The 27,742-nt window shown below is 41.6% G+C and overlaps 1 protein-coding gene across 1 annotated transcript; it reads right to left on the bottom strand.

The window, feature by feature from the left end:
• Positions 1-8,888: 8,888 nt before the first annotated feature.
• Positions 8,889-26,588, bottom strand: LOC127953041 (fibroin heavy chain-like). Its single transcript, XM_052551935.1, has 4 exons — positions 26,328-26,588; positions 25,955-26,086; positions 23,309-25,441; positions 8,889-8,971 (listed from the first exon to the last, which is right to left on the bottom strand). The coding sequence occupies exons 1-4, from the start codon at positions 26,419-26,421 to the stop codon at positions 8,889-8,891; spliced, it is 2,442 nt and encodes an 813-aa protein (XP_052407895.1). The 5' UTR covers positions 26,422-26,588.
• Positions 26,589-27,742: the final 1,154 nt, after the last annotated feature.

Here is a 27,742-nt window from a genome sequence, read left to right as displayed (position 1 = left end):
GAGAGCAATGGGACATACTTCATCCCTGGTCCAAAGCTGAAAGGCATAATTCTTAATGGCCTAGCCCAAGAAATGGTAAAATACACAAAATATCCTAAAGACTATCAGTGTGAAGAGGTAGCAGCAGCTTTAACTAGGGTCCATCCTTGTTTGGGACAACTTGGTTCCAAGACAGGATTTTGGGGATGGAAGCAGTCACTTAAGTACAAAATGCAAAATTATCGCACAAAGCTTGGCCGGCTTGGACATCCTGAAATCTGTGTAAATTCCTTAAAGTACAAACAAAAAGGACAAGGCAAGGTTGCTGCCAACATCAAGAAACCAAGGAAGGCTGAGGTCAATTACATTCCTCTGCATCCAAAAGGTGAATCTACGGAGAGCTTGGAGTACGAGAGAATTTCTTTATTGTCAGAAGTAAAAAAGCGTGACAATGAAGTGATGATAAAAGCAAAAATGGAAAGAACATTCTCCCACAGACGTCAGCAGATTGTGGAGCAAAAGCCCATGATAGAGGTGTTCAAGAATCAATGGCCAGCTTTATTTCAGCAGAGTGAAGTAAGTAAACATGTTATGTAGTGTTTTAGTTTAGACATTATTAGGTTATTTTCATAGTAAGAAGGATAAACAAAACAAATAGTTTTTTGTTGTTTTTCTTTTCCTTTTCATTTTGAAGGTGAACGCAGAGTTCATGCGGATCACTATGAAGCCACTGCAATCAATGTTCCTATCACAGCTGGACCACTTTTCAGATAAACTGATGCAGATCTTCAAGAGCAAAGGAGGAGTGAAGGGGCAAAAAATCAAAAACGCCCTGGCGATCACAGACTCTGTTAGTATAAATGCATGCAATGTCTTCCGTTTTGTCTAGTTATTGTACAGCTTTCTGCATTTGGCTAATTTCATTATGAAATTTAGATTTTTCCCCTGCTCTAGTGTGACAACACTAACATAAACACAAAGAGAGAGTGCATCCTGAAAGGCCTGATGATCTACCTGACTGAAGATCCAGACTCTTTCTTCAAGGAGTATGTGGTAAGTGATTTTTATTTTTATATATATATATTTATAAAAAAACAATTGTTAATACTTTTGTTTTATAATAGAATATATGATTGATTATTATTAAATACTCAATTTTCATGTCACAATGCTGATTATTTTTCTCTCCTCATTTCCATCACACTCTTTTTGTCTTTGTTTTTCTCTTGCTCTCTCTCTTCCCTTCCTAAAGCTGAGTTTTGACTGATATAGGCTTTTCATTTTTGTCTGTCAGTGAAGAAAGTAAACATAGGGTTAACTAATAGGTTGATTTATGAATCATTTTTTCAGACAAGTTAATTTACTGAAAGCTAGGTAGCCTAACGAAGTTAAATTAATTCACAATATGTACACAATTATTATTTATCTTATTCCTAATACAGGGCCGTAGACAGGGCTTTATAATCAAAGAGGTCCTACATTTAAGGTTGTTGGGGGGGGGGGGGGTTACATTTTTTATTTCTTTTGATATGTGCACTTTAAGACGTTTGAAGGCCAAAAAAAGGATAAAAAAAAGGCCTTAAAACCATGTCAGTTGGCAGTAGAATATTTGTCAATACCTGCTCTCACTTCTTATCCATCACTCTATTTTCCTTTGTCTCCTCATCTTGCCTTCCCCTCCTAAAGCTGAACTTTTTTTAATTTACTTAAAGCTACAAATTGTACTATATTCATTCTCAGTATGTACACATTCATTATTAATCTTGTGCCTAACATGTTGAAAACGGCTTTGTTAATGTTTCTTGTCCCCTCACAATGACAGTAAACCAATTATTACATTACATGTCACGTTACATGGGCCTATTTTCAGTTCAAAATGGCGAAATTAGACAAAAGTATATTCGTTTGCCATTAGTTTAACATTTATGTCCTAAAAAACTCTCAAATATGAAATGTTTAGTGAAAGTGAAAAAGTGACGTGACATTGGTGACCCATACTCAGAATTCGTGCTCTGCATTTAACCCATCCAAAGTGCACTGTACACGCACACAGCAGTAAACACACACACACACACACTGTGAATACACACCCAGAGCAGTGGGCAGCCATTTATGCTGCGGCGCCCGGGGAGCAGTTGGGGGTTCGGTGCCTTGCTCAAGGGCACCTAAGTCGTAGTATTGCTGGCCCGAGATTTGAACCCACAACCATAGAGTTAGGAGTCAAACTCTCTAACCACTAGGCCACAACTTCCAGTTTACCTTCTTGCATCTTATCTTGCACTTGACTGTATACTGAAGTGTCAGTCGCCCTGCTAAAATTTGTTGTTAGCTTCTGTGAACATAAATGTCACCTTCTTCAATTTGATTGGCCATCTCAAATATTCTGACATTGACGAGCAGTGACAGACCAATGAGGTCTGATAATAACAAGACTGAAGTGAACACTATTTCAGATAACCGGCCTGCCCGACGGGCTATGCATTTTGGTAGCCCGACTGGAAAACACAACAGCCCCAGGACGTCGGGCTAGTGATTTTGCGAGCCCTTACATGTTTTAAGGGAATAGTCCACTCAAAATGAAAAGTCATTTATTCACCAATGTGTGTCCCTTTTTTCATTCCATTTGTATGCCTTTCAGTGTTCATCTGAACACTAGAATTTGTAGAAGTAAATCGCAACAATATAATAGTTTAATGAACTAACAATGAGCATTTGGATTAACTATCGTTAACAAAGAATAGTAAGTCTTGTAACAAATGTATTGAGATATTTTTTTTTTTAAGTTGCTGCATTATGGAACCATATTGTAAAGCGTATTATTGATATTCTATCAATTCTGTGTATGCCAAATCAAACAGTCCAAGAAGTTAAGGAAGATGTTAAGTTTCAGACTGAAAAGTAGCAATGCAATTTGCTGTTTACTTTTAAAATATAAAGGGACAAATTCATTTGGGCTTAACCAAAGTGTTTTGTGTTTTGTCCAGGCCACTGAGGATGCAGAAAATGAAATCCTGAACACAGTCATGGGGATTTACAAAATCAAAAGAGGAGATTGTACAGAAGACATCGGAGTTGTGATCGAGGGCATTAAGGTTTTGAGCAACCTAGACTGCGTGATCCTGGCATTCATCATGCTTTTTGGTCTCATTTATGCTCTTGATCTTAGTTTTCCTAACAACCTTAAGTACACCTTCGAGTTTATACAGAAAATCATAATGAACTTGGATGGACATAGGCTGAATGCAAAGATCCAGCAACTCAAAATCAAGCTCTTTGCATGAAATATCCTTGTTTGAGAAAACAATGAGAATTGAGAAAACACACACCACACACAAAAAAGTACATTTCCTTTTTATACATTCTTACATGCTTTTTCTTACACACTTTCTGTGTATTTCTAGTAGTTCTAGTAAGTCATTCTTGCCTTTAGGGATAGTTCACCCAAAAATGAAAACTGTCATCATTTGCTGATCCTGGGGTTGTTCCAAACCTGTATAAATGTTTTTGTTCTATTAAACACAAAGGAAGATGCGTTAAAGAAAATGGGAAACTGAACAGTTCTGGGCCACCATTGACTTCCATAGTTGTTGTTTTTTTTTCTTCCTGCTATGGAAGTCAATGGTGGCCCAGAACTGTTCAGTTTCCCATATTGTTTAACACATCTTCCTTTTTATTTAATAAAACAAAGACATTTGTACATGTTTGGAACAACCTGAGGATGAGTAAATGATGACAATTTTCATTTATCCCTTTTAAGACAAGCCATTATGCATCTGTTTGTATGATTCTGAAGATTATTTTAGAGTCAAGTTTGTTTTTAGTCAAGTTTTTGACTTTAGAATTCCATGAACTGTTCATGTGCCACAAGGACTGAAAAAAAAGTCTTTAAAATATGTACTTGCATTTTTCTAAGTAACTTTTACATTAAATAACACATCTAAATAAAAATATCGATCAATATTTGTCTCTTGTCTTTATGGGGTGCAAAAGAAGGATTTCCTAATTGATTTTTCAATGAAATGTTTTAAGTTTAAGCAGCATGAAACTAATTTGATAAATTTATCCATTTCATCTTAACTATTTGATCAAAATTGAGTTGGACTAACTCATTTAAACTGGTCAAAATTGAGTTGGACCAACTCATTTAAACAGGTCAAAATTTAGTTGGACCAACTTAATTACATTTCATTGCATGAATTAGTTTTTTATGAGTTGGGGCTACACATATTTATTGGATGGAAATCCTGCCCTCAATTAAATTGAGTTTGTCCAATGAGTTATTTTTTTGAGTGTGGAAGTGAATAGTTTGATAATATGACCATGCAGTCAATACAGATATTTAATAAAAACATTAAAACAAGCAGGGCTGTAAAATAAAACAATAAAATCGCATGCTAGGTCTACACCGGACACAAGTGGAACGATCCAACAAAAGACAACAGAACCCAGTGATGGATACACTGGACACGATCCCCATCAGTGAACTGATGCTCGTTCTGTTTATGATGAAATGTTCTGACACTGCGTTCAGATGATTTGACACTGTAGTGTGATGTCATCAAGTTTAGACACACTTTTCGCTGTGGGATACAGATGACAACTCTGGCGTCCGGTGTAGACACAGACAGTGACTGCTCTATTTACAAATAAGTTCTATAAGAAAAAAAAAAAAATCTAAACCAGCGGCATAAAGAGATGGAAATATAAACTAGAAAAAATATTAACAGGTGCTCTATCCATGACACTGACTCACTGCTGAGCGGCCAGTTTTAATCTGAACAGCTCTTAAAGCTGAGAGGATGGTTAGATGCATGATGGGCTAGTATTAAAAAATAAATAAATAAAAAAATAAAAAAAATAAAGGTCTTTCCAGCATTTAGGTACTGTTTTTTTTTTTATCATCTTGTTGCAGTTATAAATTTGACTGCTAAATGAATGATAAAGAACTATATTAAAACTTTTGTAAAATTTCTTTGTCATTTGAATATTGATTTAAAAATCGATTTAAATCATAAATCAGATTTTTTTTTTCTAAAATAAAAACAAAAAACTGGAATTTTTTTTAGGCCATATGACGTTACCCTACTTTAAAAGCAAGTAAAGAAGGTTCCCTTTAAAATCACTTTAGTTGTCAATTACTAAAGCTTTTTTTTTTTTTTTTTTTACATCGTGTGAATGTTGTTGATTATAATGAGAGAACTTGAGTTTAATTGTGAGGACGTTTTATTAATTCTTTAGAGTTTCAAAGATTTAATCGTGCCGGTTTAATTTTATTCGTTTATTGTTTTAGGCAAATTAGGCCTAAATAATGGGAACAAAATTATACACTGCTTCACATTTAAACATGCAACAATTTCTTAATCAGTTTACAGACAAATGTCTTTTTCTCAATAAGTTATGTCAAAATAAAGGACAGATAACGAATAACAAAAATGCATGTTGTTTTATTAAAGGAAAAAATATATATTTAAACTATAAATTAAAATATAGGCATAATATATTAAAATATTGACATTTTGCATATTAATCCATGTAGCATACCCCCCTAAAATAGGCTACCACTTTTAATGCTCCGATGCAAAGTAAACCACAATTTATTTTGAATAATATAATGGATAATTAATATAATATAAATAATACTGCACACCTTTGTCAAATCTAAAATATGGTCTAATACCATGTAGCTTAGAAAATATAAGCACAGACTCAGGCACAGGCTTGACATTTATCCTGCTTGAATTCGTTCTAAGAAATGCACATAACTTCATAAATACCAAACTTTCATCTGTGAATATTAAATATTAAATATATTAAATATTTAAACTATAGTGTTTTTCTTTCATTTTCCATGACTGAAGCAGTCAAATGTAACACATCAGCAAGGCAAAACTGACGTCTATTTGCGAAAATGTGCTTCGATGCCCTTGTTTGATAACTTGTGGTTAAAGCGCGACTCAGCGGTCAAAAGCTGCAAATGAACTTTATACCGCCGCCACCGCGGTACGTGCGGCGGTAAAAGAGGTGTTTTCTACTTAGTGTATATGTCTTGTTATTGGTCAATCCAACCAAAAGGGGTGTTACTGGGAAACCAGATAAAACCTCTTTCACACACAAAAAGTAAGCTTCTTCTCTTAACTTGCAGTTTCCTGGAGACACCCATTACCTTGGACACTTCGCGACTCCCTTTCGGGGGGGATCTCCGATCTTCTGGCAGTTTTCTGCAACTTTGTTGATTTCATGTTGAAGCAATCAACCCATGGATGAATTGACGAAGGTTTTACACCTAACAGGATTTAACAGGAATCTACGCATTATACATGCACCGCGACACTTTTACAGACCAGACACTTTACAGAACCAATGCAAGTAAGCTCTTGTTAACTATTAAGGTGCGCTTCTAGGCTTTGACCCCTTTTTATTAAGGTGATGAGATTCTTTGACTGTTCTTAGCAGGTTGTGATTTGGTTAAGATTAAATACTGCCATGAGTCTCCACTGTCTTGCACGTGCGCACTTTCTCTCTCTCTCTCTCTCACTCTAGCTCTCTATCCATGCGTTCCTTGCATTGGCATCTATGTTTAATGTGTGTATGTTTGTGTTTAGTCAGATGTTGCATGTTCCCCTGTAGTGTAGTTTAATAAGCATCCATATGTATTCACACTAGAGTCCTGCACGGGTTCGGGTGACCCGCAAATTTGGCTGAAACGGGTGAAAAATATCCAACTGTGTCGGATACGGGTGCCGGTCGGGTAGGACACAGGGAAACACGGGTTCAAAACAGTCACGTGCAAATGTAAAAATAAGCCTACTTTCTACTTTAAAAAAAAAATCACAACCATGCGAACGGCTGCACGAGTCATTAGTTAACAGACGTTAAGATCAGTTCAGATCAGCCAGGTGTTTTTTTTGCTTTTTTTCTTCGTTTATATACATACATAATCTGAATTAATGTGTTTGATTTAAGCCTATTTCAAAATTTGTGTCATGAAATTATATCGCGCATACAGCTCACATATTTTCACGATTTCGGAAGATCATGTGACACTGAAGACTGGAGGAATGATGCTGAAAATACAGCTGCACATCACAGAACGCGATCGTTATAAAGGTGTTTAAACAACAATACACTTCCACTTGCATGTATTTGACAAACGGATTATCAGATATTTAATTCCATAACACATTTGTGAATATGGGCCTAATCTAGGCTATCCAGGTTTTTTTTTTATTTTTTTTATTGCATCTGAAAATGACTGTGCAGCTCATTCACATGCGGGCTCTGGCGCAGATCCGCCTCTCGCGATGCTCAGCTGTGAACGATTTAAAAATGGGTGCGTTCGACTTGAAGCACAACCTCAGACGGTGGTATTCGCTCTTTTGTTGTTCTGTTTTCTTTCAATATCAAAACTACAACAAATGAAAGCGTTTATCTGTATTTCCGACTGATGAGAACTATGCATATACATTCATAAATCAGTCAATTTTGTATTTTATTATGAGATATTTTATTCTAATGTGATCAGACAGTGACTCAAGCACTGATGGACAAAAGAGCACGTATTTCGACATTTGCAGTTAAAACGTGAAATATAAATTCTCAGAAAATGCATTTAATACCAATATATTGAAATGTCTGTTTATATACTCCATTAATAAAGGAGTCCAGACATTGGAAAATATCAGTCCACATGCGTTTTATATTTAATATGAGGGAAATAGACATGCATGCGTGGCACAAAAAATATTTAACTTTTAGGTAGCAAAATATTTTTTAGTAATTCTGTCAATTACACTAATAATACACAATGTTATTACATTGTCTGCTATATATTTGCTTCTTATTTATTAAACACGGGCAATTGTTAGATAAAACATTGATCAAAATTAAGATAAAATGTATAAAAAAGGAATATCTTATAAAAAAAGTGTTCTCCATAACTTCTGTATGACCTGGTAATAAAATTAGAAAAAAAGTGTGTCTAAAGTGATTGGCTTAACTGATTTGATTTCAGTTGCGGGTCGGCTGTCGGTTCTATTTTAAGCGGGTCGGGTGCGGAATTTAATTAGTGCTGCTGTCGGAAAACGGGTCGGTTGCGGTTTTAAGCACTGCGGGTACAGGCGGGTGCGGATTTACAAAATCGGACCCGTGCAGCTCTCTGATTCACACTCTGTGTTCGCTGCTCACAGGATGAGGTCACTTTAACGTACCGGTTTCGTTATATGCTCAGGGAGTAATGTTTTAGTAAAATAATTTTTCGTAGCCAGAGAAATAATTTTACTTTGAGTCAATAAACGATTAACACTGTCCGCCTTGCCAATTGTTAAGATCCCCTCAAGTGTCTAGGGGTCCGAAGGGGAAGTAACAAAAAGATAAAAACCGTGAAGAAGATACAAAAAGCAAGAACACACTTCAATCCTCTGTCTCAGAGTGAAGAGGACGCCCGTTGAGATATATATATACACACAAAAATATATTTTATTTACAAGACAAAAGAATACAATATAAATGGGAGCAAAGGCTCAGGGGAGGGCAAGGCCTAAAATAACAAAAAAAAAACTCCACTAAATTTAAGAGCTCTAACTAACCTTAAATTAAAGAAAAGAAAAATACAGCCAACTTCCCTCACCTCCCTTGCTATACAAAAACAGAGGCAACAAAAAATATACAATAGAATACAATAAAATACAATAGAAAAAGAAAGGGGCACTCTCCCCCTACAGCATCCCTCTTAGCACACAGACTAGAATCACTTAATACAAAAGAGCCACAATACCTTTTGCTCAGTCACAACCTGGAACAATATCCATTAACAGTCCATGCAGAAACAAATTTACCACTGCTAAACACAACTATCATCTGAACGAAAAGCTAGCACAAGGTTCAGACTGGAGCAGGGGAGAAGCGTGTCATCAGGCAGGGGTGTACATTGCCCTTAAATCCTCTTGGTCTTCAGGCATGCTCACAAACGAGCTACAGGCAGTGATGATTTGCCCTGAAGAGTAGCAAAGCAAAAACACAAAAAGGATATTCAACCACACCCACATCTGTGAACAACAATGAAACAAATTCAGGAATAATGGCATTTAAATACCAATATATATATAAGCTCACGTGACTTTTTTTTTTTACATTGCATGAATGACAGTGGTTGGCACAAGGCAAGTGAAGTCAAAGATTAATGATTCAAGAAACAACCAATACAATCCAAGTATGGTCCTGGAACATTTTCACATGCAAACAGTCACATTTCAAAGGACGTTACATGGTGGTCTGTACTACTTGTTGGTTGTCACAATCAGAAAAATTACAAATGGGCTTCCACTTCTATGGTAGCTCACCACTATCACTGAAGCAAGCAATTTGGCCCTCAGGCACTTTCCCAAAAGTTGACACTACATCAGAATGCTTAACGAGGAAAGGGTCCATTTTCTGCACACCGCTTAACTGGGCTTTAACAATGTCAAGTTTCGAGTGTTTTTACTTACATTGTGTCTCACTAATTTCAGGCTTAGTATGCTCTGATTTGAGAGATTAAGGAGATATCAAGGTGAGAAAGCAAGTTCCACACTGTCTCCACATTTCCACCTACTGGTGTGCCACTGCACATGCCGAAAAGATGGGTAGAGACTAAATGAAATTGTTAGCGTCACTGCCATTTCCTTTGCTCACCTCTATAGGTCTGGGGAAAACCTGGCCACCTGCTAGCTCATTCCCCAACACAAGACCTACCCCTTTCAAAAACAACAACTTTGTGACTGGGATGGTTAACCTTGGAGTGTGTTCAAAGTCAGACATTCCGGGAACTTGATGGGTGGAACACGATTTAAATTTAGTCTCAATACCACAAAGGACAATGTCAGAAACTGTGTCAGAGTTCTGCGAAAAGGGAAGTATCTCTTTCAATAAGGACTGCGATGAACCAATATCCTGTAGAATCAGGAAGCATTGTGGTTTAATACACAACTAAATTTGACAGAGGGATTCTGGACGAGCCCCCAATTGTTACAATCCCTCAGCATCTAGGGGTCAGAAGGGGAAGTAACAAAAATACTTTTTTTAAAGTAGAGAGGCAACAAAAGGCGTTCCTGTTCACTGTATCAAGTGTGCGTGTGCCATGAAAACCAGCAAAATATAAAGGCCAAATAGAAAATGTATCTGTACCTAAGGTGATTATTAGCCTGCTGAGAGAGAGAACTGGTTTGTTTTTTGAGAGACTGAGACGTGCAGCGCTGCTGTTTAATTGGTGAGCACGCTGTGGTTAATCCATTCATTCGTATCATATCATAGCCTAAGGTTTAAAGCATTGCCTTTTAAATATATACAATAGAACGTGGATGATGTTTTATTATAGGTGATATTATTCTCGCCAAGCTCCGATTTCTGAGAGATGCACGGAGAGACAACAGCAATGCGGTATTTGATTTGCGCTCTTTTCACTCAAAGTTTACGGTGATTCACTTCACACTCGTAACTTTATCGGTCTCTGTATAATATTGCTCTGAATATCAGCCTCCTGCCTGTTGGTGTCGCTGTTGGACAGTGTTTTCTCTACTTCCTGTTGGCCTTCTGTAGCTAATCGTAACTCCGTGTAGCTGTTTTTATTTTATTTTTTTTTCTCTATAATCTTTCTTACTATCACTCTGTTTTTTTCTTTTCTCTTTTTAAGTTGTAAAATATAACTTAATTCACACCATATTTCTGATATTATCGATCAATCTTATCAGATTAACTTTGATCGTTCACTTTTCCGTGAGTGCAGTACACCTGCAAAGCGTTAGCACTCGTTAGCTTGTCATTAGCGTTTTCTTTTCTCCTCTCCTCTCTCACGCTGCAGTTTTTCACAAGTTCATCAAACAACCGCAGTAAGAATATTTCATCAAGCACGGTGAGTAATGGCTTCACCTGCTATTGTTATTTGCACCTCTTGCCACATGTACAGTTTATCTATCTCTGTCGCTGATGAGGGATTCACATGTGATAAATGCAGGGAAATAGGCTGACAGAGAAGATTTCAGAATTAGAGACACGCATCCAAACTTTAATTGAGGACAGTACTGGGTGACGGTGAGGCAGCGTAGTCGTGGGTCAAAACACCGCTCTTCTGTTCCGATCAAAACATTAAACAGGTTCTCTCCACTCAGTGATGCACCCACTGAGAAACCTGATGAAAGTGCTCTAGTTATTGGTGATTCTATTGTATGGAACGTGAATATAGAGACACCAGCCACCATAGTCAAATGTTTACCGGGAGCCAGAGCGCCTGACATCTTGGCAAATTTAAAAGTGCTGGCTAATGCTAAACGTAAATACAGTAAGATTGTTATTCATGCCGGCGCTAATGATGTTCGACTTCGCCATTTGGAGATCACTAAAAATAACATTAAAGAGGTGTGTGAACTTGCAAGCATGATGTCAGACACTGTAATATGCTCTGGTCCCCTCCCTGCTTACCATGGTGATGAGATGCATAGCAGATTGTCATCACTCAATGGCTGGATGTCTAAATGGTGCCCACAGAATAACATAGGTTTCATAGACAATTGGACGAGCTTTTGGGGCAGACCTGACCTGTTTAAAACAGATGGTCTTCATCCCTCCTGGGGTGGCGCCACTCTTCTCTCTAGAAATATGGAAAATAGTCTTAGTGTTTATACTTGACTAACTGGGGCCCAGGTCAGGAAGCAGACAGACTGGCTAAACCGACCGTCTGCTAGCTGCCTCCTGTCACAGAGGTCAGTTAATTCTCAGCACATAGAGACTCTTTCACCTAGATATCAATCAATCAATCACCTTTATTTATATGGTGCTTTAAACAAAATACATTGCGTGAAAGCACTGAACAACATTCATTTGGAAAACAGTGTCTCAATAATGCAAAATGATAGTTAAAAGGCAGTTCATCATTGAATTCAGTGATGTCATCTCTGTTCAATTTAAATAGTGTCTGTGCATTTATTTGGAATCAAGTCAATGATATCGCTGTAGATGAAGTGACCCCAACTAAGCAAGTGAGAGGCGACAGCGGCAAGGAACCGAAACAACATCGGTGACAGAATGGAGAAAAAAACCTTGTGAGAAACCAGGCTCAGTTGGGGGGCAGTTCTCCTCTGACCAGACGAAACCAGTAGTTCAATTCCAGGCTGCAGCAAAGTCAGATTGTGCAGAAGAATCATCTGTTTCCTGTGGTCTTGTCCTGGTGGTCCTCTGAGACAAGGTATTTACAGGGGATCTGTATCTGGGGCTGTAGTTGTCCTGGTCTCCGCTGTCTTTCAGGTCAGTAGAGGTCCTTTCTAGGTGCTGATCCACCATCTGGTCTGGATACGTACTGGATCCGGGTGACTGCAGTGACCCTCTGATCTGGATACAGACTGGATCTGGTGGCCACGGTGGCCTCGGAACAAGAGAGAAACAGACAAATATTAGCGTAGATGCCATTCTTCTAATGATGTAGAAAGTACGGTGTAATGTGAAGTGTTTCCAGTTCTGGTTTACCTAATTAATGCAGCCTAAAAATCCTTTAACGGATTTGGATATTAAAAGCATATTAGTATGTGTATGCCAGGTTAAAGAGATGGGTCTTTAATCTAGATTTAAACTGCAAGAGTGTGTCTGCCTCCCGAACAATGTTAGGTAGGTTATTCCAGAGTTTACGCGCCAAATAGGAAAAGGATCTGCCGCCCGCAGTTGATTTTGATATTCTAGGTATTATCAAATTGCCTGAGTTTTGAGAACGTAGCGGACGTAGAGGAGTATAATGTAAAAGGAGCTCATTCAAATACTGAGGTGCTAAACCATTCAGGGCTGTATAAGTAATAAGCAATATTTTAAAATCTATACGATGTTTGATAGGGAGCCAGTGCAGTGTGGACAGGACCGGGCTAATATGGTCATACTTCCTGGTTCTAGTAAGAACTCTTGCTGCTGCATTTTGGACTAGCTGCAGTTTGTTTACCAAGCGTGCAGAACAACCACCCAATAAAGCATTACAATAGTCTAACCTTGAAGTCATAAATGCATGGATTAACATTTCTGCATTTGACATTGAGAGCATAGGCCGTAATTTAGATATATTTTTGAGATGGAAAAATGCAGTTTTACAAATGCTAGAAACGTGGCTTTCTAAGGAAAGATTGCGGTCAAGTAGCACACCAAGGTTCCTAACTGATGACGAAGAATTGACAGAGCAACCATCAAGTCTTAGACAGTGTTCTAGGTTATTACAAGCAGAGTTTTTAGGCCCTATGATTAACACCTCTGTTTTTTCTGAATTTAGCAGTAGGAAATTACTCGTCATCCAATTTTTTATATTGACAATGCATTCCATTAGTTTTTCAAATTGGTGTGTTTCACCGGGCTGAGAGGAAATATAGAGCTGAGTATCATCAGCATAACATTGAAAGCTAACACCATGTTTCCTGATGATATCTCCCAAGGGTATCATATAAAGCGTGAAGAGTAGCGGCCCTAGTACTGAGCCTTGAGGTACTCCATACTGCACTTGTGATCGATATGATACATCTTCATTCACGGCTACGAACTGATGGCGGTCATACAAGTACGATTTAAACCATGCTAATGCAATTCCACTGATGCCAACAAAGTGTTCAAGTCTATGCAAAAGAATGTTGTGGTCAATTGTGTCAAACGCAGCACTAAGATCCAATAAAACTAATAGAGAGATACACCCACGATCAGATGATAAGAAGAGATCATTTGTAACTCTAAGGAGAGCAGTCTCAGTACTATGATACGGTCTAAATCCTGACTGGAAATCCTCACATATACCATTTTTCTCTAAGAAGGAATATAATTGTGAGGATACCACCTTTTCTAGTATCTTGGACAGAAAAGGGAGATTCGAGATTGGTCTATAATTAACAAGTTCTCTGGGGTCAAGTTGTGGTTTTTTTATGAGAGGCTTAATAACAGCCAGTTTGAAGGTTTTGGGGACATATCCTAATGACAATGAGGAATTAATAATAGTCAGAAGAGGACCTATGACTTCTGGAAGCACCTCTTTTAGGAGCTTAGATGGTATAGGGTCTAACATACATGTTGGTTTTGATGATTTAACAAGTTTATACAATTCTTCCTATCCTATAGTAGAGAATGAGTGGAACTGTTCTTCAGGGGGTCTATAGTGCACTGTCTGATGTGATACTGTAGCTGACGGCTGAATGGTTGCAATTTTATCTCTAATAGTATCGATTTTAGAAGTAAAGTAGTTCATAAAGTCATTACTGTTGTGGTGTTGGGAAATGTCAACACTTGTTGAGGCTTTATTTTTCGTTAATTTAGCCACTGTATTGAATAAATACCTGGGGTTATGTTTGTTTTCTTCTAAAAGAGAAGAAAAGTAATCAGATCTAGCAGTTTTTAATGCTTTTCTATAGGATATGCTACTTTCCCGCCAAGCAATATGAAATACCTCTAGTTTTGTTTTCCTCCAGCTGCGCTCCATTTTTCGGGCTGCTCTCTTTAGGGTGCGAGTATGCTCATTATACCATGGTGTCAAACTGTTTTCCTTAACCTTCCTTAAGCGTAAAGGAGCAACTGTATTTAAAGCGCTAGAAAAGAGAGAGTCCATAGTTTCTGTTACATCATCAAGTTGTTCTGAGGTTTTGGATATGCTAAGGAATTTGGATACATCAGGAAGATAACTTAAAAAGCAGTCTTTTGTGGTAGAAGTGATGGTTCTTCGATACTTGTAACAAGAAGTAGAATTTACAATTTTGGCTATATGAAGTTTACACAGAACTAAATAATGATCTGAGATATCATCACTTGGCTGAATAATTTCAACACTATCAACATCAATTCCATGTGACAGTATTAAATCTAGAGTATGATTTCGACAATGAGTAGGTCCTGAAACATGTTGTCTAACACCAATAGAGTTCAGAATGTCTATAAATGCTGATCCCAATGCATCTTTTTCATTATCGACATGGATATTAAAATCACCAACTATTAAAACTTTATCTGCAGCCTGAACTAACTCGGATGTAAAATCACCAAACTCTTTAATAAAGTCTGTGTGGTGCCCTGGTGGCCTGTATACAGTAGCCAGTACAAACATAACGGGATTTATCATTAACATTGGTTTCTCTGGATAATGTTATATGAAGCACCATTACTTCAAACGAGTTATACTTGAAGCCTGCCCTCTGAGAAATCCTGAAAACGTTGTTATAAATTGAAGCAACTCCTCCCCCTTTGCCTTTTAGACGCGGCTCATGTTTATAACAGTAATCTTGGGGGGTGGACTCATTTAAAATAATGTAATCAGCAGGTTTTAGCCAAGTTTCTGTCAAACAGAGCACATCTATATTATGATCAGTTATCATATTATTTACAAAAAGTGTTTTCGTAGAAATGGATCTGATATTCAATAAGCCAATCTTTATCATTTGTTTATCCATATTGCATTTGTTTTTTATTTGTTGAACCTCAATTAAATTGTTAACCTTAACTTGGTTTGGACGTTTTTTGTATTTTCTAGTTCGGGGAACAGACACAGTCTTTATCTAAATTACGGCCTATGCTCTCAATGTCAAATGCAGAAATGTTAATCCATGCATTTATGACTTCAAGGTTAGACTATTGTAATGCTTTATTGGGTGGTTGTTCTGCACGCTTCGTAAACAAACTACAGCTAGTCCAAAATGCAGCAGCAAGAGTTCTTACTAGAACCAGGAAGTTTGACCATATTAGCCCGGTCCTGTCCACACTGCACTGGCTCCCTATCAAACATCATACAGATTTTAAAATATTGCTTATTACTTATAAAGCCCTGAATGGTTTAGCACCTCATTATTTGAATGAGCTCCTTTTACATTATACTCCTCTACGTCCGCTACGTTCTCAAAACTCAGGCAATTTGATAATACCTATAATATCAAAATCAACTGCGGGCGGCAGATCCTTTTCCTATTTGGCGCCTAAACTCTGGAATAACCTACCTAACATTGTTCGGGAGGCAGACACACTCTTGCAGTTTAAATCTAGATTAAAGACCCATCTCTTTAACCTGGCATACACATAACATACTAATATGCTTTTAATATCCAAATCCGTTAAAGGATTTTTAGGCTGCATTAATTAGGTAAACCTGAACCGGAAACACTACACATAACACCCTATGTACTTGCTACATCATTAGAAGAATGGCATCTACGCTAATATTTGTCTGTTTCTCTCTTGTTCCGAGGCCACCGTGGCCACCAGATCCAGTCTGTATCCAGATCAGAGGGTCACTGCAGTCGCCCGGATCCAGTACGTATCCAGACCAGATGGTGGATCAGCACCTAGAAAGGACCTCTACTGCCCAGAAAGACAGCGGAGACCAGGACAACTAGAGCCCCAGATACAGATCCCCTGTAAAGACCTTGTCTCAGAGGACCACCTGGAGAAGACCACAGGAAACAGATGATTCTTCTGCACAATCTGACTTTGCTGCAGCCTGGAATTGAATTACTGGTTTCATCTGGTCAGAGGAGAACTGGCCCCCCAACTGAGCCTGGTTTCTCCCAAGGTTTTTTTCTCCATTCTGTCACCGATGGAGTTTCGGTTTCTTGCCGCCGTCGCCTCTGGCTTGCTTAGTTGGGGTCACTTCATCTATAGTGATATCATTGATTTGAATGCAAATAAATGCACAGACACTATTTAACTGAACAGAGATGACATCACTGAATTCAATGATGAACTGCCTTAACTATCATTTCGCATTATTGAGACACTGTTTTCCAAATGAATGTTGTTCAGTGCTTTGACGCAATGTATTTTGTTTAAAGCACTATATAAATAAAGGTGATTGATTGATTGATTGATTTCTGGCTCACCTGTTATCCAGCAAACTTCGGACTGTGCCAGCTTAAGCAGAGTATTCAGGCAGAAATATTCCTTGTCTGTTATTCATTTTTGAAGCCATTATTCGAGCCATTCCGAATAAGGAATTCTGCTTCAGGCACACTCCTATTTACATATTTTAATTTTACGTGTAACATTGATAAGGTGATAGAAAGTAACAGCTACACGCAATATTGTAATCCTAAAATTCACATCGTACTTGCAAACTCTTTGTACGCATTATGGTTAATGCATGCTGGAATAGTCGATTGTTTCCGACAGCGCCAACTAGTGGTTGTAGTCGATCACTCGACTAGTCTATGCAAGCCCTACACGCCAGGTAAGAGTGACCTTAGAGCAGGCTGGCTGTGGCGATGGGACCGGAGAAAAACTAGATGTGTCCTCGGACGAGGAATCTCTATTTTGAGATACGGTGCTATTCGAGCTGACCAAAATGTTGATTAACTGTCAATGGATAGAGGCAAGTCAGCAGTATTTATACTATGGTATTGATTGTGGTCCACCAGTCTTGATTAGGCTAAGTATCTGACTTACTCTTCCCGAACCATGTTACTAAAACATCATTTACTCTGAAGATAGCGGGGGTCTAGTGGTCCTGAGGCCTCCGGAGATGTCCGCATGGGGCCTGTGGCCCATTTTGCAGATTCCACGACTTTTTGTAAAATGTTCACGCCATCATTGAAACAAGTGGCTCGTGTCGTTCAAAATGGGAGCGTAGTTATTCGCCCCATCGTGACCAATGGCAACTTTTTTTAATTGAAAAATTCCCTTGAATGTCCTAACTTCCCTTACCCAGAGCCTGGCCATAACTGCATCCATGTGCAGTTTGGAGCCAACTTCTGCAGAGCATTGGACCTCCAGGGCAAGATTGAGGAACCCTGATATAGACAGTATGCCACTTCGTTATACAACAAAACATTCAAAACATGAATAGCAAGTTTTACCTACAGAAATAATTATATTCCAAGTTAGTGGTTCTTAATTCCAGTCCCTGGGGACCCTTTGTTCTGCATATTTTGCATGTTTCCCTTATTTAACACGCCTGATTGAGATCATCAACTTGTTAGTCCTCCTGACAAGCTGATGATCACAATCAGGCATTTTAAATAGGGGGGGGACATGCAAAGTGTGCAGAGCAGGGGGTCCCCAGGACTGGAACCACTGTTCGAAGTATTCTTCTTCTTTGTTTTGTAAAGGCATCCTGTCCTTAAAACCATCCTATGGGATGAATTCAAACCAACTTTAGGGGACAAAAACAAAAAGGCAAAGTCTCTGCTTAGAACTTACATTGAATTCAGAGCGTTACATGTATGCGGGGAAAACAGGCAGCACGCAAACAGGCTCACAGTCAAATCGACAGCATTTGTGTCTTCATAAGTCTTCAGAGGAACACCCTCGATGGGACGGCACGACCGTCAGCCTCGCCGGACAGAAACCGTCCACTAGAGAATTCGAAAGGATCATTAGGGGAGGCCAGGGAGTGCGGTTTCAGCATTTGTAAATCTGGGGTTTGCGCAATGGGTCTCAAACCAAAAAACAAACATTATACATATTTGTCTGCTTCAAATCAAAAGGGTTTTAAATCCTACTACTTATTCATAAACCGTTGATTACTTTCAAAACTGAGGGTCACTAATTTCTGCTTTTTTTCAGGTTCTGTAATGAAATTAACATCTTTTCACCTGTGGTTCGTCTTTGAATAGCATGAGTTATGCTCAAGTATCCGAACAGACACAAAAAAACAGCAGTCAACGAGAACCACACTCGGGCCGTCATCGTCCCAGCCTGCGATCTCTGCTGGAAAATGCACTGAATTGATGCGTCAGGATAAACAGACAGCAAAGCGCACAAAACTAAAACGAATAAGTGTTGCTGCAAAATCAACCTCTGTAAAATGGGGTTTTAAAGATCCAAGGAAAACAGTTCAGTTCCAACCCTGATCAAACTCACCTGCCTGTAGCTTTCTAGTAATCTGAAATGTCTTGATTAGCTTGTGCAGGTGTGTTTGATTGGGGTTAGACCAGGGGCATGTTCAAGTTCAAAACGGTGCGCAACGTTTTGCTACGGTTTCCGGGTTGAACGTCATGTTTCCTGGAAACGGTGTGCAACGGGGTTTGAGATGAGTTTTTTCTCTTGTTTGGTGGGTGTGTCAGAACTGTAGTCCAATCAGCAGCAACATGTATACAAAGCACGTGGAATTAAAGTGAACTCGCACAATGGCTTCAAGGAAAATAATGTACAAATGTGTTCGTTGCAGCTCGGTATACGTAACAACTGAGGATATTAGAAGACATGTTTGTCATAAGTTTTATTGTAAAAATATAGCATATCAACATAATGATGTAGTTGTTTATATTTTTAGCTTCATTGCAAGTGAATAACATTTGGTATAGAAATAAACAATGGTAATTATGCTTTTCCTAAAAATGAGAAAGAAAATACAGGGTATTAAAACCGTATGAACTACAAATAAAGTCAGTATGTGAGGCTAAATAGATGGCTCCGAAAATTCTTCACAAAGAACACAAATAATGGCCTTCTCAGCTGCCATAGTTGCAACTCTTGCGTCATCAGAACAGTGTGTTCAACGCATCACCGTTTCTGTTTAAAAAACCTTGTGCAACGTTTTGTTGGGGCTGAACGCAGCCCAGCTGAATGCTGCGTTCTAGACATGTCATAAATTAAGCTAGCCTAATTACGAGAGGATTGTGCATTTCTATGGCGACACTATCAACTGCAAAATGAATAGGTGTGCTCAACTTCATGCAGCGCTGCGCAGACCGAGAATTCTTCTTCTTTTCTTAAAATTGTCCAGAACAAAATTTACAACAGTAATGCACAAAAGTATGCAGACCATTTATTCAGTAATCAACAACTGTATACTCCAAAAAAAAAAAAAAATGCATTACAAGCCTTGTATGCTTTTTTATTAATGTTCACCAAACTGGTGCATTAGTCCTAAAGTCTCCTGAAGAAAATGTATGAAATTTGGATTGGATCCTGACCTTATATGTTAAATTTTTCCAAAATAATAAAAATGTACAAGAAAAGTTATCACATTCATTTCAACACATTCGTATCAAAATTCTTTAACTGGAATGTAATACGTTTTCTTTTTCATTACATTTTGCACATCCACCCCAAAAAAAAAAAAATTTAAATTGCATACAATTACAATTACAAAAAAATTACAATATACATGGGTAATATATACTCCTTTTCCATTGAGCAAACGAATCGCAGGGATAATCAAGATCCAGATCTCTAACACACTTTAGCCACATGTACCATGAAATAGGGCTGTCAAGATATTTTATTTTTTTTATATCACGATTATTGTGGCCTCGATACTGTGATATCTATAGAAACCTTGTAGGGGGAAAAAGATAGTCACATTTTTTTTACTTTGTTTATTGAGTTTTTCTTTTTCACCCAACGAACAAGGATAAATGCAGGACACAAGACTGACTTTCTCCATCATCTTTGAAGCTCCTATGAAATAAGAGAGAAAATACTGCCAAGTTCAACAGTATGATGAATAAATATTAATGGTAACACTTTACAATAAGATGTTTTGTTAACATTAACGTATTAACTAACACGAATGAACGGTGAACAATACATTACTCAATTTGTTAATCTTTGTTAAAGTTAATAAATATAGAGTCATTCATGTTAGTTCACAGTACTTTAATGTTTACAAACACAACTTGAGATTTTAATAATGCATAATGCTGAGATTAACATGAACTAAGATTAATAAATGCGGTGGAAATATTGTTCAATATTATGTTATTTATATATGTTAACTAATGAACCTTATTAAATAATGACTGCATATGAGGCATTAAGTGCATGGCACTGCGATCAACTTAACATTTTACAAGTTTAATGTAGTAATGTGTTTGCTCAGTTTTTCAAGATCAGTTTTAATCAAGTAACTGTTAATAGTTTTGAACAACGAAATAAAGTGTGACTACGCACATGATTACAAATACAAAAACGAGTAACGAAAATGTGGTACTGATTAAATAATCACCCTTTACTTAAATGTATGAACACAGAAAACCGCTGTTAACAGGTTAATATAACATTTCCCAGTCTAGGACTAGCAAAATAAGGGCAATTTACTCTGATGAACTCGACTCTCCTCAGAGTGGCTGCGTCGTCTTCTTGTGTGACAGGTGTCAGCGTTAAGGCACAATACTGCCGCCTGGGAGCTCAACCAGGTTGTGGCGCTGGAGTATTTACATGTGGGGTTATCATAAGAGAACGGTTCATTTTAAATATTGGGGTTGTTGCCAATACCGGTATATTGTCACACACTAAATTAACACTATCAATAATCGTTACTTTGAATATCACAGTTATATCGCGACACCCCTACCATGAAACATTTTAAATAGAGCCTCTTTTACTTTGTTTAAACAGTATATTTTCACAAATACGCCAGGCTTTATTCCGATTTGAAATCCACAGGTCCACAATAAGTTTTTGACCTGTAACACCTGTTAAGCTATTCCTATACAAAAACAATGGTTTAAGAATCAACGTCTCTTAGGCCCCGTCCACACGTTTCTGTGAAGAGGCACAATTTTTTTTTTTTTATCGGATAGGAATGTCATCCACACAGATCCAGTGTTTTCGGAAGGTGAAACCACAATTTTTTGAAAGCGGATCCCAGAGTGGATAAAGCTGAACACGCCATCTTTCCGGTTTCATGTGGACGTAGCCTTAGAAACATGCTGTCTTTAACATATTGCCTTAGAAGAATCACAAGAGCTTATGGAAGTATTGCTTGCACCCAAACAGTTTTCAGCATTCATGAAATGTTTCTAGAGCACCAAATCGGCATAATATAATGAATTCTGACTGGAGTAATGGCTACAGACTATTCAGCTCTGCCAAGAATAAAGTTTAATACAAAAAGTTTAAATTGGAGTCAAAAAAATAAAACCTAATTGTCCAGTACTCAGGGAGAGGAACTTACAGCACTGATGCCCGAAAGCGGTTATGAGAAAACAGGCAAATGACACCAAACAAACTTTTCAAATCAAGCAGTTTTATTTTTTTTTAATTTGAGGTGGTAGAGACAGAAATTCTAAACCACATGAGCAAAAAGGGAAAACATGCCATTTGAATGAAGGAGTGGAAAAGATCTCCAGAAAATATTATGCTAAATTACCATTAACATGTCCCTGACCACAACATTGACCTTGGCCACATCCATGACAATTCCCTCGGCCGCATCCCTGTCCAGCACCGCTGCCATGTCCTGCGCCCTGGCCGCTTCCCTGAGCAGCGCCCTCACCAGCTCCTGCGCCTTGACCAGCTCCTCTTCCATGGCCGCTTCCCCGTCCAGCTCCGCTTCCATGGCCGCTTCCCTGTCCAGCTCCGCTTCCATGGCCGCTTCCCTGTCCAGCTCCGCTTCCCTGGCCGCTTCCCTGTCCAGCTCCGCTTCCCTGTCCAGCTCCAGCGCCCTGACCGCTTCCCTGTCCAGCTCCAGCGCCCTGACCGCTTCCCTGTCCAGCTCCGCTTCCCTGTCCAGCTCCAGCGCCCTGACCGCTTCCCTGTCCAGCTCCGCTTCCCTGTCCAGCTCCAGCGCCCTGACCGCTTCCCTGTCCGGCTCCGCTTCCCTGTCCAGCTCCAGCGCCCTGACCGCTTCCCTGTCCGGCTCCGCTTCCCTGTCCAGCTCCAGCGCCCTGACCGCTTCCCTGTCCAGCTCCGCTTCCCTGTCCAGCTCCAGCGCCCTGGCCGCTTCCCTGTCCGGCTCCGCTTCCCTGTCCAGCTCCAGCGCCCTGGCCGCTTCCCTGTCCAGCCCCGCTTCCCTGTCCAGCTCCAGCGCCCTGACCGCTTCCCTGTCCAGCCCCGCTTCCCTGACCAGCTCCAGCGCCCTGACCAGCCCCGCTTCCCTGACCAGCTCCAGCGCCCTGACCAGCCCCGCTTCCCTGACCAGCTCCAGCGCCGTGGCCACTTCCCTGTCCAGCTCCGCTTGCCTGGCCACTTCCCTGTCCAGCTCCGCTTCCCTGACCAGCTCCAGTACCCTGACCACTTCCCTGTCCAGCTCCAGTACCCTGACCACTTCCCTGTCCAGCTCCGCTTCCCTGTCCAGCTCCAGCGCCCTGACCACTTCCCTGTCCAGCTCCGCTTCCCTGTCCAGCTCCAGTGCCCTGACCGCTTCCCTGTCCAGCTCCAGCGCCCTGACCGCTTCCCTGTCCAGCTCCAGCGCCCTGACCACTTCCCTGTCCAGCTCCAGCGCCCTGTCCAGCTCCATGACCAGCTCCAGCGCCCTGTCCAGCTCCATGACCAGCTCCAGCGCCCTGTCCAGCTCCGCTTCCCTGACCAGCTCCGCTTCCCTGACCAGCCCCAGCGCCCTGACCAGCTCCAGCGCCCTGACCAGCCCCAGCGCCCTGACCAGCCCCAGCGCCCTGACCAGCCCCAGCGCCCTGACCAGCTCCAGCTCCCTGGCCACTTCCCTGTCCAGCTCCGCTTCCCTTTCCACTTCCCTGACCAGCTCCAGCGCCCTGACCAGCTCCGCTTCCCTGGCCAGCTCCAGCGCCCTGACCTGCTCCGCTTCCCTGTCCACTTCCCTGACCAGTTCCAGCGCCCTGACCAGCTCCAGCGCCCTGTCCAGCTCCAGCGCCCTGGCCGCTTCCCTGTCCAGCTCCGCTTCCCTGTCCAGCTCCAGCGCCCTGGCCGCTTCCCTGTCCAGCTCCAGCGCCCTGACTGCTTCCCTGTCCAGCCCCGCTTCCCTGACCAGCTCCAGCGCCCTGACCAGCCCCGCTTCCCTGACCAGCTCCAGCGCCCTGACCAGCCCCGCTTCCCTGACCAGCTCCAGCGCCCTGGCCACTTCCCTGTCCAGCTCCGCTTCCCTGTCCAGCTCCGCTTGCCTGGCCACTTCCCTGTCCAGCTCCGCTTCCCTGACCAGCTCCAGCGCCCTGACCACTTCCCTGTCCAGCTCCGCTTCCCTGTCCAGCTCCAGCGCCCTGACCACTTCCCTGTCCAGCTCCGCTTCCCTGTCCAGCTCCAGCACCCTGACCACTTCCCTGTCCAGCTCCGCTTCCCTGTCCAGCTCCAGCGCCCTGACCACTTCCCTGTCCAGCTCCAGCACCCTGACCACTTCCCTGTCCAGCTCCGCTTCCCTGTCCAGCTCCAGCGCCCTGACCGCTTCCCTGTCCAGCTCCAGCGCCCTGACCGCTTCCCTGTCCAGCTCCAGCGCCCTGACCGCTTCCCTGTCCAGCTCCGCTTCCCTGACCAGCTCCAGCGCCCTGACCAGCCCCGCTTCCCTGACCAGCTCCAGCGCCCTGGCCACTTCCCTGTCCAGCTCCGCTTCCCTGTCCAGCTCCGCTTCCCTGTCCAGCGCCGCTTCCCTGTCCAGCGCCGCTTCCCTGTCCCGCTCCGGCGCCCTGGCCATAACCGCTTCCCTGTCCCGCTCCGGCGCCCTGGCCATATTCGCTTCCCTGTCCCGCTCCGGCGCCCTGGCCATAACCGCTTCCCTGTCCCGCTCCGGCGCCCTGACCATAACCGCTTCCCTGTCCCGCTCCTGCACCCTGACCATAACCGCTTCCCTGTCCCGCTCCTGCACCCTGGCCATAACCGCTTCCCTGGCCACTTCCCTGGCCATAACCGCTTCCCTGTCCCGCTCCGGCGCCCTGGCCATAACCGCTTCCCTGGCCACTTCCCTGACCAGCTCCGCTTCCCTGTCCCGCTCCGGCGCCCTGGCCATAACCGCTTCCCTGTCCCGCTCCTGCACCCTGGCCAGAACCGCTTCCCTGGCCACTTCCCTGGCCATAACCGCTTCCCTGGCCACTTCCCTGGCCATAACCGCTTCCCTGGCCACTTCCCTGGCCATAACCGCTTCCCTGTCCACTTCCCTGGCCATAACCGCTTCCCTGTCCCGCTCCGGCGCCCTGGCCATAACCGCTTCCCTGTCCCGCTCCGGCACCCTGGCCATAACCGCTTCCCTGTCCCGCTCCGGCGCCCTGGCCATAACCGCTTCCCTGTCCCGAACCAATGCCGCTTCCCTGTCCCGCTCCGGCGCCCTGGCCATAACCGCTTCCCTGGCCACTTCCCTGGCCATAACCGCTTCCCTGTCCCAAACCAATGCCGCTACCCTGTCCCGCTCCGGCGCCCTGGCCATAACCGCTTCCCTGTCCCGCTCCTGCACCCTGGCCATAACCGCTTCCCTGGCCACTTCCCTGGCCATAACCGCTTCCCTGTCCCGAACCAATGCCGCTTCCCTGTCCCGCTCCTGCACCCTGGCCATAACCGCTTCCCTGGCCACTTCCCTGGCCATAACCGCTTCCCTGGCCCAAACCAATGCCGCTACCCTGTCCCGCTCCGGCGCCCTGGCCATAACCGCTTCCCTGTCCCGCTCCGGCGCCCTGGCCATAACCGCTTCCCTGTCCGGCGCCCTGACCAGAGCCGCTTCCTTGACAACTTGCCTGACCTCTTTCCTGACCACGTGGTTCACTGCATGCAAAGCCACCGGTGGTTGGGCAACATTTCTGTGTGTCAGGACACTGGCCATCATGGAAACAGCTTTTAGCACACAGTGGAATCATTTCCGGTATGGGACACTGACCCGGCTTCACTGCGTGAACACAGATAGTCAGCTTTAGTTTGTGCTTATGGACCAGGGATCCTCAAATCATACAACAAAACCGTCAAAGCATGAATAGCAATTTTACCTACAGAATGAATATATTCCAAGACAGTGGTTCTCAATTCTAGCCCTTTGCTCTGCACATTTTGCATGTCTCCCTTATTTAACACACCTGATTGAGATCATCAACTTGTTAGTCAAGTTCATGGATCGCACTCCTGACAAGCTGATGATCACAATCAGGCATTTTAAATAGGGGGGGTTGGACATGCAAAGTGTGCAGGACAGGGGGTCCCCAGGACTGGAACCACTGTTCGAAGTATTTTTTATTTTGTAAAGCCATCCTGTCCTTAAAACCATCCTAAGGGATGAATTCAAGCTGACTTTAGGGGACGACAACAAAAAGGCAAAGTCTCTGCTTAGAACTTACATTGAATTCAGTGCGTTACGTGTATGTGGGGTTTTTTTTAGCCTTAACATGCATTATTAACTGAAACTCACTGAAAACGGGCAGCACGCAAACAGGCCCACAGTCAAATCGACAGCATTTGTGCCCTCCAGGGCAGTCTTCATCAGAGGAACACCCTCGATGGGACGGCACGACCGTCAGCCTCGCCGGACAGAAACCGTCCACTAGAGAATTCAAAAGGATCATTAGGGGAGGCCAGGGAGTGCGGTTTCAGGATTTGTAAATCTGGGGTTTGCGCAATAGGTCTCAAACCAAAATACAAACATTATACATATTTGTCTGCTTCAAATCAAAAGGGTTTTAAATCCTACTACTCATTCATAAACCGTTGATTACTTTCAAAGTCTGAGGGTCACTAATTTCTGCATTTTTTCAGGTTCTGTAATGAAATTAACATCTTTTCACCTGTGGTTCGTCTTTGAATAGCATGAGTTATGCTCAAGTATCCGAACAGACACAAAAAAACAGCAGTCAACGAGAAACACACTCGAGCCGTCATCGTCCCAGCCTGCGATCTCTGCTGGAAAATGCACTGAATTGATGCGTCAGGATAAACAGACAGCAAAGCGCACAAAACTAAAACGAATAAGTGTTGCTGCAAAATCAACCTCTGTAAAATGGGGTTTTAAAGATCCAAGGAAAACAGTTCAGTTCCAACCCTGATCAAACTCACCTGCCTGTAGCTTTCTAGTAATCTGAAATGTCTTGATTAGCTTGTGCAGGTGTGTTTGATTGGGGTTAGACCAGGGGCATGTTCAAGTTCAAAACGGTGCGCAACGTTTTGCTACGGTTTCCGGGTTGAACGTCATGTTTCCTGGAAACGGTGTGCAACGGGGTTTGAGATGAGTTTTTTCTCTTGTTTGGTGGGTGTGTCAGAACTGTAGTCCAATCAGCAGCAACATGTATACAAAGCACGTGGAATTAAAGTGAACTCGCACAATGGCTTCAAGGAAAATAATGTACAAATGTGTTCGTTGCAGCTCGGTATACGTAACAACTGAGGATATTAGAAGACATGTTTGTCATAAGTTTTATTGTAAAAATATAGCATATCAACATAATGATGTAGTTGTTTATATTTTTAGCTTCATTGCAAGTGAATGACATTTGGTATAGAAATAAACAATGGTAATTATGCTTTTCCTAAAAATGAGAAAGAAAATACAGGGTATTAAAACCGTATGAACTACAAATAAAGTCAGTATGTGAGGCTAAATAGATGGCTCCGAAAATTCTTCACAAAGAACACAAATAATGGCCTTCTCAGCTGCCATAGTTGCAACTCTTGCGTCATCAGAACAGTGTGTTCAACGCATCACCGTTTCTGTTTAAAAAACCTTGTGCAACGTTTTGTTGGGGCTGAACGCAGCCCAGCTGAATGCTGCGTTCTAGACATGTCATAAATTAAGCTAGCCTAATTACGAGAGGATTGTGCATTTCTATGGCGACACTATCAACTGCAAAATGAATAGGTGTGCTCAACTTCATGCAGCGCTGCGCAGACCGAGAATTCTTCTTCTTTTCTTAAAATTGTCCAGAACAAAATTTACAACAGTAATGCACAAAAGTATGCAGACCATTTATTCAGTAATCAACAACTGTATACTCCAAAAAAACAAAAAAAAAATGCATTACAAGCCTTGTATGCTTTTTTATTAATGTTCACCAAACTGGTGCATTAGTCCTAAAGTCTCCTGAAGAAAATGTATGAAATTTGGATTGGATCCTGACCTTATATGTAAAATTTTTCCAAAATAATAAAAATGTACAAGAAAAGTTATCACATTCATTTCAACACATTCGTATCAAAATTCTTTAAC

The sequence above is a fragment of the Carassius gibelio genome, chromosome B3, assembly GCF_023724105.1.
Source record: "Carassius gibelio isolate Cgi1373 ecotype wild population from Czech Republic chromosome B3, carGib1.2-hapl.c, whole genome shotgun sequence".
Lineage (NCBI taxonomy): Eukaryota > Metazoa > Chordata > Actinopteri > Cypriniformes > Cyprinidae > Carassius > Carassius gibelio.
This window is presented reverse-complemented; position numbering and strand designations above follow the sequence as displayed.

Excerpts from the sequence above, each read along its gene's own strand:
- LOC127953041 (XM_052551935.1), bottom strand. The coding sequence starts at position 26,421 with ATGACGGCTCGAGTGTGTTTCTCGTTGACTGCTGTTTTTTTGTGTCTG. Across the intron at positions 25,442-25,954 it reads TTGCGTGCTGCCCGTTTTCA|TGAAGCCGGGTCAGTGTCCC; the intron begins GTGAGTTTCAGT and ends GTGTTCACGCAG. Across the intron at positions 8,972-23,308 it reads ACAGGGAAGTGGCCAGGGAG|GGCAAATCATCACTGCCTGT; the intron begins CTGGAGCTGGTC and ends GCTACTCTTCAG.